Raw genomic sequence first — 13,642 nt, 5'->3', positions numbered from 1 at the left:
TAATAATTAGCAATATTTAACAATTATAGTGATTACTGTTTTGATTGTTTTTGTAAAAAATATATTTGATTATGATTGTGTATTTTTAAATAAGTAAAGAAATCATTTTGAAATTTGAAATAAAATTTATTAGTTATATTTTATGTTTTAAGATATATTTTTTAAAATTTTAAATGCCGATAGGTAACTTTTATTTATTAATGAAAAATCTAAAAAATATTTTTTTTGGTAGAAATTAATGATATTAAGCAAAAACAATAAAATTAAACAATCTGGTTAAGGATAGTATTTTCAGACTCCAAAATCTCTTGAATAAAAATTGATATATCCTCAAAAAACGTTTGACTCAATGAATTATAATATATGGGTTTTGCCATTTGATCAGTAAACGTATTCTAATATCTAAGAATGTATCGAATTCTTATCTTCTAATCTGACTTAAGAAAACCGTAAATTTACACATGCAAAAAGAATCATTAAGTTAGTATGACTGGAAATTATAAAATGATTGTATGTATGATTTAATATATTCATATGAGTGGATTAAACTAATCACTTTAGCCCTAATATCATTCATTACTTAGGTTTTTTTTTTTTTGTGTGTGTTAAATCAATCGATCTAGTTCTAATTATTATAATACTAGTTTTTAATGTCAAATGTGATTTCAATTATATTAATAATGATTATTTAAAATAATTATTGAAATTTGATTTTCTTTTTAAAATAAATTCACAAAATATTTTTCACACGTACCAAATAAATAACAGATAGACAAAAAAAGAAACGGTTTTAAAAGTATTTGTTTCACACGGTATAAGCAACATATAACATAATTATAAAAAATCATAATATCAAACTACCTTCTATCAATAAGTAAAATAATCTTCTATTTTTTTTCCACTGCTATTATAGTTTGAATATAATTCAATATTGTCTATTCGAATAACTATTGTTTATATATATACATATATAGTTCTAACTTATGTTGATAATCTTTATTTTTTTATCGATAATTTTTCTTAGATGCTATTTAATTAAATATGTCTAATTATTGAATGTTATTTATAAATCTAAGCTTAAATTTTAATTCCTATATAACTCTAATATTAATTAAGTGTTAATTAACATGCTTAGAATTTTATTCAAGTAATAACTCTATCTTACATCAATAAAATTAGCACAATTTTTTTATATAAAATGTCTTTTAACTAGTAATTGTAATTTAAATAATAATATACTGTTATGAATATCTTATTAGGTGGATGTCTACCAAGATCAAGATAAGTTTGGATGTACTTTAAATTCTAATAGTCCATTAGAAGTAGATATCTACTTCATTTATACTTCTTGTGCCTATAAATATAGATTTTGGATATGTTTTGTAAATATTTTGATTGATCAATAAAAATACGCTCTCTCTTTGCTCTCCCATTCTTTTTGTTCTTTATTATCTGTCTTTTTATTTTATAACACGTTATCAACACTATTTTCTTTTAATTGTTTTTCTCCATAAGTCACAAAAATATCCCAAATTTTACTATTGTCAATTGCCTCATAGAGTTGCTGCTATTTCAATTGAGGCCTGCGCACTATGAGTAATCATTAGAGCGTTTAACCACTCAGCTAGGGTGACAACGATGGTGTTAAAGAATTTCATGTATATTTAACTATGATTTATTTATTATATCATATTTATTATAATTGGAGACTGATCATGACAACATGAATAGATAGATTTTGATTTGAAATCCATGCATATTTGCGATGGTGATTATGAAATAAAGAATCTAATTAGACGTTTATAAGTTCGTCTTAGTAAATTTATTGCATTCCCCGAAGTGAACATAAAAGAAAATATAAACCAATATTATTTCAATATTTGGTAGTACAAAATTAGTCGAAAGATTAGAAGAGCTAATATATTAATATCCTGTGATGGTTAATCTATTGGTTTTAAAATATATTCATAATAGATCTCATATTGAGATTGTGAATGAGGAAAAGATTATACTGCATAAGAATCAAAAGAGGATTGAGTTATTAATTGCGACTATCTTTATAATCTTCTTTTGTTATCATCCCCATTAAGAAATTGAAAGCAAAATATTTGACTATGAAAGAAAAATATGAACAATAGAATATGGTAATTCTATCTAAAGCTCATTATGATTGGATGCACCTAAAGTTGCAAGTTTTTAAAAAAAAAACTGTAAGTATAACTTTACAGTATTCAGAATAAGTTCTCAATTAAAATTACGTGGAAAAATATTACTGATGAGAACTCGTAAGAGAGAAAACTTATGTATGAAAAGTCATTAGTTATGTACCTATTATACACCTGGAAAATAGTGATTTAGACTTCACATTAATTTAGACATTTCCAGTAGTAAATGTTATAATAGTACTTATATATGGATACAAAGTAAAAGAAATGACAATAAAATTATCAGTTTGTCACAATTTGTATTGGCATTATTAGTACAATTGAAATGCTTGTTAAAGTAAACCACAAGTTTATTGAAACAAATGCATTTACTATTTAGCGTGACCAGTTAGACCATCCTGGATCATATATGATGCGAAAATTAATTGAGAATTCATATGGACATTCATTAAAGAACTATACGATTCTTTAATTTAAAGAATTCTCATCTGTTGCTTGTTCTTAATAAAAATTGATTTTTAGAAACTTACTAGCTAAAGTTAAGATTTAATGTCTTACATTTCTGGAATGAATATGAGTCCATTCATCCACCATGTGGATGGTTTTGATATTATATGATTTTGGTAGATGCATCTACAAAATAACCACATGTCTTATCAACTTGTAACTTGTCATTTGCAAGATTGACTGTTTAAATAATTAATTTTAGATCATGTAATTAAAACAATTCATCTTGCTAATTTTGATGAATTTATATCTCAGTCTTTTATTAATTGAGTTTAAACTCTTTTTTTGTAAAAGTTTGTTATTTATGCGCATGATGGTTTAGAGAAATTATTGACTGAACGTCTCTGATTAATGCTAAACCATTACTCATGAGAACTAAACCTCCTATTTCAACATGAGATTATGTTGATTTATGTATTGTACGCATCATGCCAATAAGTTATATATACTCCCAATTACAATTGGTTTTTGGTAAAGAGCTAAATATTTCCCATCTTTGAACTTCTGTATGTGTATATATTCCAATTGATCCACTACAACGCACAAATTTGAGTGAATCCTCGAAGAAAATTGAGAATATATATTAATTACGAGTCTCCTTATATTATTATATGTTTTAAATGTATTGGAGATTCAATTATGACATGATTTGTGCTTATTATTTTGATTTGATAGTTTTCCCAACATTAGGGGGAGATAAATAATAACTTGTAATGAGTTAAGGGGGAGAGTAATTTGAACCAAAAGTTCAACAAGGATAACTCATTACAAGTTCCAAATATGAAAATTATCATAAAAATAATAATAAATCTAGATGTTCATATAGTAAAGGTGAGTGCTCCAAAAGAGACCCAAGACATAACTAATAAGTAAAATTTCAGAAGAGATTCAGGTACCTGAAATTGAAGATTAAAATAGTGAAAATAAGATATCTCGATAAGTTATTCAATTTGAGAAAATGTAGAACCAATAATAAAAGTGGTTGACAATGGTTTTGCATGCAATATTATTATTGAAATAATAAAATAAAAGGAGGATCTTGAATAAATCTATTGAGAAATATAGATGTTGAATAAATTGGTTAAAATGGAAAGATACAATTTAAATACAATTAAATTCGTGGAGTTTTTGAAACAGTAGTTCAAATATCTAAAGGTATAAAGTCAATGAGGGTGCAAATGAAATAGTTTTGCAAAAGCGAAATAAAAATATGAAGTTTTTCGCTAAGTCCTGACATTGATTATGACAATATATAAAATTCTTTTGTGGTAGATGCAATAACTTTTAGATATATTATTAAACTGACAATTTATAGAAGATTTAACTTGCGTCTAATGGTTGTTATTACAACCTTTTATGAATTACTATATAGTAAATTTTATATTAAAATCTTTGAAGGATTTAGAATGCTAGAAGCATATTGAAATTATCGGGAAATTATGCATTTATATGAATTGAAATAATTAAACATATGTGGTAAATTTGACTTAGCTAATATTAGTTGAAAGAGGATTATAAAATGGTCCAAAATATCTATTTGTATTTTTATAGAGGGATCATGATTAAAGTTTGTTTCGATTATTGTTGAAACTCCTGAAGAAATCAAAATATATTTCTCCCAAATTTTCCCTCACTCATGACATTTAAAGGAATGGTGATAAAAATGCGTAGCAAATACATTCAATTAGTCATTTGAAAAATTAGAATTTAAGATTGAATGCGTAGAATATAAGAAAGTATGCAATGTTTTCACGAGGGGGAGTAAATACTTTTTTTCCTTTACCGAGGTTTTGCCCCATTGGGTTTTCCTGGTAAGGTTTTTAATGATGCAGCATGGTATGCATACTATAGATATGTATACTTTTTTTTCCTTCACTAGGAATTTTTTTCCCACGTGGTTTTTATCTTAGTAAGGTTTTAATGAGACACGTTATCTACAATGGACATCCAATGGGAAGTATTATGAATATCTTATTAAGTGGATGTCTATCAAGATCAATATAAGTTTTGATGTACTTTAAATTCTAATAGTCATTAGAAGTAGATTTTTACTTCATTTATACTTCTTATGCCTAAAAATATAGACTTTGGAGGAGTTTTGTAAATATTCTAATTGATCAATAAAAATACGCTCTTCCTTTTGCTCTTTTATTTTCTTTGTTCTTTACTTTTTGTCTTTTTATTTTATAACAAATACAATTATCATAATTTTTTCGTGTATATTATACTTAGAGTAAACTCTATTTTAAAATTAACAACTTTTTTTACTAATAGTTGTAAATTAAATTATAATTATTTTTTTGAATATTAATCTCATTGTAGGTTCTTATAATATTTGCTCATTTTGATACAATACCTAAAATTACCAATAGTCTCTCCTCAACCCTTAAATAAGAGGATAATGTGCTTCAACGCACTTAAACTCACATCCTCTTACACTGGCAACAATGTCAATGTCAATTGAGCTAAATTATAAATATTTTTAAATATGTGATTATCACAACTTCTATTAAATTATAATATTTATTTAGTAATATGATGAAAAATAAAGAATGTCAGTTTAAAAGTTTTTTCAAACTCGTGCTTATATACATATTATACTAGTTTTCTTATCTGATGATGCACGAGTTTGATTGTATGTATCAATTAAATTATCTTACAATTTTGTATAAATTTAATTTTATTATTGATATTATAAATAAATTTAAATCATTTTATCATAAGTAAAATTCTAAAAAAAAAAATTAGCACTAAGCGATCTTTCTCTAATTAAAAATATATTGTAAAAATCATTGCTTACAAGTTAAGTTAAACAAAAAATAGTTTCTTTCTAAAAGATTTAGTATTTATTAGTATAATATATTTAACATTTATTAACATAATTTATTTGAGCTACGAATTTAGCCTATAAATAGACTCTTTTACAACCTTAGAATAAACACCCATTAAAGATTAGAACTCATAACACTTTTGGAGAATGTTGTGTTTACGTTTTAAGGGTTATTTGTTTTTTTGGGTTTCAGGGTTTAGTTTTTATCTCCATCTTTTGTACTCTTTATTCTTTTACTATTATAGTAAAATTATCTTTACTCATGATTTTTTATTATCTTTGAAGAGGTTTTTCCATGTTCAATTTGTGTGTTCAATTTCTCAATTTCTTATAGTATTTTTTATTTGTTCGTTGTTCAATCGAGTCGATCCCCAACTATATGTATTGATAAAATTTTAATATATATAAAATAGATAATAAGTAAATATTTAGGTTAAATAAAATGGATAAAATTTTATAATAAATTTATAAAACAATAATAGACAAAATTATGAAATAATTAGTTAATTGTTGTAATAGAAAGTAAATTACCAAAAAAGAAAAGAGGAATACAAAATGTTAGTGTTTAGGCCTACGGGGTCTTTATGGGAAATAAAATATGTACTTAAAAATAAATTTTATCAAAAAAATCTGTCGTTTAAAGGCTCTCATCAAACTGTAAAATCAATCCTTCTTACGTATTAAATTATTGCATGCTTGTCACTTTCTTTTTTGCTCCTTTGAGACAAAGTTTTACCTTGTAAGAACCTGTGCAAAATGAAAGCATATTAAAAATTTATTTTAATTGTGGATACAAATATTAATTTCTTGGAATCTGTGGATTTTTTATGTCAATTTTCGCTCCATTTAGAACACATTTGAAAAAGCTGATGTAATAATAATTAAAAAAAGAATCATTTATTAGATTACATATAAATATAATGTAGAATGAATGTTGGATAGAAAAAGTAAGCTAATATTTTCAATAAAAACAAACCTTGCGATGATTTGAATATCTGGGATCGAGGGCAATAAAGTTGCTGATATTTTGGCTAATATAGCAGCCTCTTTGGCAATGCAAATGTATACTTTTGAATGTCCACCAAACATGGTCTTTACGACTTCATTAGATGATGCATATGGGAGAGTTATTCCCTGAAATACTATGATCTAATTCTGTTTTGTTCCTTACATTTTATATATATATATATATATCATATCATTGGATTGGTGCTTTTGTAGTACTATTTATAGGGTGAATAATGTAAATTATGGGAAACTTTTAATATTTTTATAAAAAAATTATGTCACATTTACCTTTAAATAAATTATTCAATTATGGGATAGTTCTAATATTTTTATAAATTAAAAAAATTATTGAAAAGGTTTTAATATTTAAGTAGATTGTTTTGATTATTCAAATTTATTTTTAACTTAATTTTATTTAAGATAATATAAATATATAAAAAAATTTTAAATTTATTTAAATTTTATGGTAAAGTCTTAATGAATAGATAAATTATTTAAAATATTGTTTTGATTATGTATTTTTGACAACATAACAATTTGGAGTTTATAGTAGAACTGATCTTGGCCTGGCCGAGTCGGGCCATTTATTCAAACCGAAGGTTAGTCCGAAAAATCAGAGGGTTTGAATAAAAATATAGGCTCAAAAAATAAATTTGGATAAAATTTTAGGCCCATTTCTCTGCTCGTGATCAAGCCTGATTTATTTGCACTAGCCCAAACCTAATTCAGCCTAGCCCATGATCAACTCCTGTTTATAGCATGTTAGTGTATTTTTTATAAGATAATGATTATTTAAGGATAACATGTTTAGATAACCATTATAATTAGCTTGTCTCGCCGAATTGAGAGTAATTAGGCACTATCTAATTCTTAGAGAGGAGTGAGAATTGGAGTAATTGTATACGTAATTACACCAATATCTAATTTAAAAAATATTTTTATACAATTTATAAAATTATATTATAAACGTGAACACGTATGAGTATTTGGGATGATTATGATAAAAAAATTCTTATATTCTAAATTCTAAAAATATATATTATAGAAATAATTTGTGTATATTGCTCAAAAATAAAATCTATGTATTTTATAAATTTATAACAAAAAATTATATTATTTAAATCTTAAAAAAATTCTAAAATTATAGCAAAAAAATTTATTATAAAAAATAATTTACATGCTATAAAATGTTATAATATATTTATTTATAAAATTTTATGATAAAAAGTATGAACATAACTTATTTATGTGTCCGTACTATATATTATAAAAATAATATATTTATTCATAAAAAAATATTATAGTTTTTATATCATAACTTATTTAGAAAAAAAAAATATTTTTAAATTTAAAGCAAAAAATTATATTATTCATAAAGAGTTACGAAAGTTTTTGGATAATTTATAAAGCTTTGTTTATAAATGTCATAAATTATAAAAAGTATATTATTTTTTACATAATTTACGTATTATAAGAAGGGATATAACATGGCATAAGTTTTTCTTCAAATTAAGTTTATATAAATTTTTATAATTAAAGTTATAGATTATTTGAACTATAAACCTAAATATTACAAGGTCGGTATTAATTATGCAAATCCAAAAGATTTTCTTACATCATATTATGGGGTATGATACCATTTGAAATAATGGGGCCAAACATGAGCACCATAAACAGCTCACAAACTCTTTAATTTGATACATTTAAAGTTTCGCAATGTGCTGAAAAAAACATTTGTTGTTCTAAAAAAATATTTCCCATATTAACAACATCAACTTAATATAATATAAAAAAAATTAAGTTGGATCATACTAAAATATTGCATATTTCATAATTTCAATTATAGGTGTAATTAAGCTTATCCATACTTAAAATAGTATATGGAAGAAATATATATTGATAATCTTAATGATACAAATTCAAAATTAGATGATGACGATGACGATGAACTCGATTAAGGACTAATAAATGATTGATAATGAGTATATGTTAAATATTAAAGAGGAAATAACCCGACAAATATGTACTAAAGTAATTAGATAAAATTACGTATAATGTTTATTTTTATTATTATTAGTAATTGTCTTATCAACTACTTTTTAAACTAATATAATCCATATGATGATTTAATTTAATTTTTTGTTAAATAAAATCTTTTTATTGTACTAATAAATTTTTAAAAATATAAATTATATAATTGTGTAATTATATTTTGTACAATCAAATATGACATAAGGAATGAAGTTGTAATCATATTCTATCAACCAAACACATCTAAGGAATTATAATTTATTTGTAATTACAGGAGGAAATAATTATTACCCTAATAATTAATAATTACATTTTCATTCAATTAATCTCTCTTATCCAAACAGACTCTCAAGAAAACTAAAAAGTTTATAAAGTTTTTAAATTCTATAAGTAATGTTAAGAGGTTAACAAGTGTTGGTATAGTAAAATATAAAAAATAAATATTTTATACTAATATTTTAAAATATTATTTTATATTAATATATTTTAATATATTAGTAGTTATCTAATTATATATATTTTTACTTATTCAACTATAAAAAATTATAAAATTATTTTAAAATATTTATATTAATTTAATTTAATTTTTAATAATTTTCCTTTATTAAAACTTTATATAAGGGCATAAATTTATTTATAGAAGTTATATAATAATAAATAAATAAATAAATTGTTGAGTTGATTGAATGGGATGGGATGTGGTTGAAAATCCAATTTTCTTTTTAGTGACCGAATAAAAGAAAACAAAAATTATCGTCAGGCAGGGCAAATGGCTTGGCAAATTCAGTGCACTGCTTCACCACCACCACTCCCTTCTTTTCCCCCTTTTACTCTAAAATCCACCTCTTTCATTTCTCTTCCTCTCCCTCTCCCTCTCACTCGCTCTTCCCGCTTCCGCTCTACTCACGCGCCGTCTCCTAGGCCCATCGCCGCTTCCTTCTCCGCCGTTGAATCTACCACCTCCACCGACGGTCTTGGCAACTCCAAGACGCCTCTTCTCGAAGTCAGAGGTTTAACTGCCGTGATTGCTGAAACCAAGCAGGAAATCCTCAAAGGCGTCAACCTCGTCGTTCACCATGGAGAGGTCAATTAGAAGATATATATATATTTTTCTGTTACTTTAATTTTTATGAATGATTTTTGTTACATTAGACTCTGTTTTCTTTTTCCAATTATATTTTGTTTGTTTAATTTTTATTAGATTCATGCTATAATGGGAAAGAATGGCTCTGGGAAGAGTACGTTTTCTAAGGTTAGTATTCTTTCACATGTATTTAAATTTAAATTATTATTTGTTTTTTTATAAAGGAGTTTATAGCTTGTGAATAGGCTAAGGGATGCAGATGACTGTATAAATTAACTGAATTAATTCCCAGGTTGATTATAGTAATCTTTTTCCTTTATCTTGAATGAGGGTGTAAAAGAGACTTGTGCAAGCTAGTTACTTCGATTTGGCTTCAACTAACTCAAATTGAGCTCAGTCATTATCGATCGAGCTAGTTTAACTTAAATATCCTAATATTTGACTTGAATAGCTCAGGAGCCATGGGGCTAATCAAGCCTTTTTATTTTTAATTAGTATTGAAAAAATAATAATGTGAGCTTGAGCATAAATAATCAGATTGAAGTTGAGCATGAGAATCAAGTAATCAAGCATAACTAACCGAGCTTGAGTAATTCGATCTTTATCCTAGATAGAGCTCGAGCTCTAAAAGTGAAACTTGATTGAGCTCAAGCTAAGCTTCGAGCCTTGAATTTCAAGTCTAGCTTGAGCCAAGCTTTTTGCTTTGAATTTCAAGTCATGCTCAAGCGCTATATTCTCACAACTTGATCTCAACTCAACTCGATTACACCCCTAATCTTGAATAATAGTCCTAGTAATATTTGTTTAATCATACAGATATTTGAATTTGTTGAACTAGTTAGGTGAAATCATACTGGTTTATGAATTATTTTTTGGAAGGTCTTGATTGAATTTATGTATTATAGGTTCTTGTCGGTCATCCAGATTATGAGGTGACTGGAGGAGATGTTGTTTTCAAGGGAGAGAATTTGCTTGACATGGAACCGGAGGAAAGATCTCTTGCCGGACTTTTTATGAGTTTCCAGTCCCCGGTTGAGATCCCGGGTGTGAACAATATCGACTTTTTGCACATGGCATACAATGCTCGAAGGAAAAAACTTGGTGAGCCTGAGCTTGGTCCACTTGAGGTATATGAACTGCCTTCCCCGTCTTTTTAGGAAAGAACTTTCTAGTGCATTGTTGAGATGTTCTTGTTCTCCCTGTTTAATCAATAACAATGAAAAGATCAAAAGTTGCAATAGTCGGTTATTCTTCTAATATGTAAGCTGATAAATATACCAAAAAATATTCATGCTAAGTTTCTTATTGATTATAATACTTCTGTCATTTTACTCTTGCAGTTCTATGCTTACATATATCCTAAACTCGATCTTGTGAACATGAAGACTGATTTGCTTAACCGAAATGTCAATGAAGGATTCAGTGGAGGTGAAAGGAAGCGCAATGAGATTTTGCAGCTTGCGGTAATATGATATAATGTCTTCTGTAATTCATTGTGGAATTGTTTTGTCCTCATTTGATAGTTGCAGTGGAATATTCTTGTTTGAACTTAGAATTGTTGTTCATGGCTTACATGCTATTACAGGAGCTATTACTACACGCTATTTTAATATTTCAGCTTTATTAATAATTTTTAGATATGGATGGATGGCTAGGATTATAAGTTTTCCTTAGTTTTAATATAGGGCTAGGATTGAAGTCTGGAATCCTAGTATAAATTGGCTGTAAAATAGATTTACAGCCACCTTATTGTTTTCTTTTAATTAATAGACTTAAGAAATTAGAGTTTTTCAACCCTATGGTCTCCCCCCCCCCCCAAAAAAAAAAAAAAAGAGTTTAACTTCTATCTTACTCGTTTTCAGCCTTAGTTCTATTGGGTTGTTGCTGTTTTCTCCCTGAACCATACCATGTACTATGGACCTTTTCTTGCATGCCAAAAATATAGAATATTGGCCAGCTAGGTTTGGATGCCCTGGGATCAAATCTGAGCTGCTCCCCTCCCCTATGAGAGAGAGATAGTGAGTTATAGTTCTGAAATCTAGGGAATATTTACTTATAGATTTGTTGGTTATTTATTGCATCGAAGCTAAGAAAATCAATTTTTTTCTCATCTCTATATTTACTTATAGGTTCTTGGAGCAGACTTGGCTATACTCGATGAGATTGATTCTGGGCTAGATGTTGATGCCCTTCGAGATGTAGCGAAAGCAGTGAATGGTCTTTTGACTCCAACAAACTCAGTTTTGATGATAACTCATTATCGACGACTGTTGGAAGTTATAAAGCCGACATTCATTCATATTATGGTGAGTTGTTTAAAAATTCAAGGCAGTGATCAAGTGTATATTTTATGCCTGTTGATTGCCTTCTCCATTGAAACTAGTGAATGTGGCTTCTCCTTGGCGGAAACTCACACACTAAATAACATAGCTTGCTTTCCTGATAACATGTATGGTTCGTCTGTTTTTATATCCATTATTTTCTTAGAAAGATATCAAACTCTAACATGGGCCAATGACTAACATTATAGCAACCTGAGATTTTGGCTGAACTATAAACTATGTGAAGATTGGCCCCCATTCATGATTTCAAGTGATCTGCAAGTTAACTTATGTTTCATGGTTCCGTCTTTCTCTTTGTTTCTAACTGCTATTTATGAAGTTACGCCTAATGGATGAGTCTATTTGGATTTGATTCCTAGATTTGGTAATTAGGATCATCTATGTATGCTTTAATTAGGCATTGGGAGCATTTTGAAACAGTATCGGACGTAATTTAGTTGGGAACTTGTTCTGCTTTGTTCTTCGCATGTTTTTTTCTATTTAGTCACCACTACTTGTTCTGCTTTGTTCTTCGCATGTTTTTTTCTATTTAGTCACCACTACTAACTTTTATATCCTTCAGATTTAATCTTAAAAGGAATTTGTTCTGGTGCTATAAGAAAATATCTTTGTTCTGATCGGGTTATGATCTAATGTGATATTTCCAGGAGAATGGAAGAATCATTAAGACAGGAGATAGCTCCTTAGCTGAAGTTCTCGAGGAGAAAGGCTATAATGCAATTTCTGCTGCTTAGCATACAATTCAGAATCGGTACACTTTCATTGTACTAAATATTTGATTCTCATCAAACTCAATATACCGTTGTTAAAGCCATTTAGCTCTGTTTTTCAGCGTCTGCTCCACAGTGAATGACATTGCAAATTCAAGAAATGAGGTTTGACCATCATTTAAAGGGAGCATGGAGCTTCAGCCCTTAGGTATGAATAATGGCACCCTATACCGTTTTGGTTTTATAGTTAACCTGTAACTTTGGCATGTGAATCTTAGAGTTATTCTCCTCCATTTCTCACTTGGGGATTTGGGAATTAGGGTTTTTAGAAAGAATGAACTTTGTTTACTACATGATTATTGTTGATCATATCCATTTTCAATGCCTTACCAAGTCATCCATTTTTGAGCTGATGAAAGTCAGATATATGGAATAATAATTATAATCAGTTCAATTGAAGTTACAACTACACTACCTGTTTTTAGTTGTCTTAATCTGGAAATTTTGTTTTGAACTATAGACTCAGACTTGGAACTTGGATGTGAGTGTTGGATATAAGTACATATTTGATGCCGGTATGTTCAATTTTTTTATTTTAAAAAAAAGATTTCTTTTTCATGAATTTGGAGAGTATTTGGAGGGGTTACATATCTCCTCTACTTGTATCTGAAAATGTTTTTGGCATGGCTGTACTTCAAGAAAATGAAAAGTAGAAGCAACAATATATTGCTTTTAAATGTGATTATAAGGTGATGTTTGAGAATTTGGATTTCAGAATAAGAATTCAGATTTTAAAAATATTAGTTGTGTGAATCGATGATTATTTTTAAAATTCAATTAAATTATGAATTTGAAATATTCTGAAATTTGAAATTCATATTAAAAGATTGAAAATATTTTTATATTAGTATTTGTATATTTTTATAATTAAAAATTAATAAATTAATTTTTATGTTTTAAATAGT

General features: G+C 27.1%; 1 protein-coding gene across 1 annotated transcript; it reads left to right on the top strand.

The window, feature by feature from the left end:
• Positions 1–9,173: 9,173 nt before the first annotated feature.
• On the top strand, positions 9,174–13,146 carry LOC107904386 (ABC transporter I family member 6, chloroplastic). Its single transcript, XM_016830741.2, has 7 exons — positions 9,174–9,625; positions 9,743–9,793; positions 10,531–10,752; positions 10,966–11,088; positions 11,755–11,931; positions 12,615–12,718; positions 12,800–13,146. The coding sequence occupies exons 1-6, from the start codon at positions 9,311–9,313 to the stop codon at positions 12,699–12,701; spliced, it is 975 nt and encodes a 324-aa protein (XP_016686230.1). The 5' UTR covers positions 9,174–9,310; the 3' UTR covers positions 12,702–12,718; positions 12,800–13,146.
• The last annotated feature ends 496 nt before the right edge of the window (positions 13,147–13,642 follow it).

This window comes from Gossypium hirsutum, chromosome A05, assembly GCF_007990345.1.
Source record: "Gossypium hirsutum isolate 1008001.06 chromosome A05, Gossypium_hirsutum_v2.1, whole genome shotgun sequence".
In the NCBI taxonomy this organism is placed as follows: Eukaryota; Viridiplantae; Streptophyta; class Magnoliopsida; order Malvales; family Malvaceae; genus Gossypium; species Gossypium hirsutum.
This window is presented reverse-complemented; position numbering and strand designations above follow the sequence as displayed.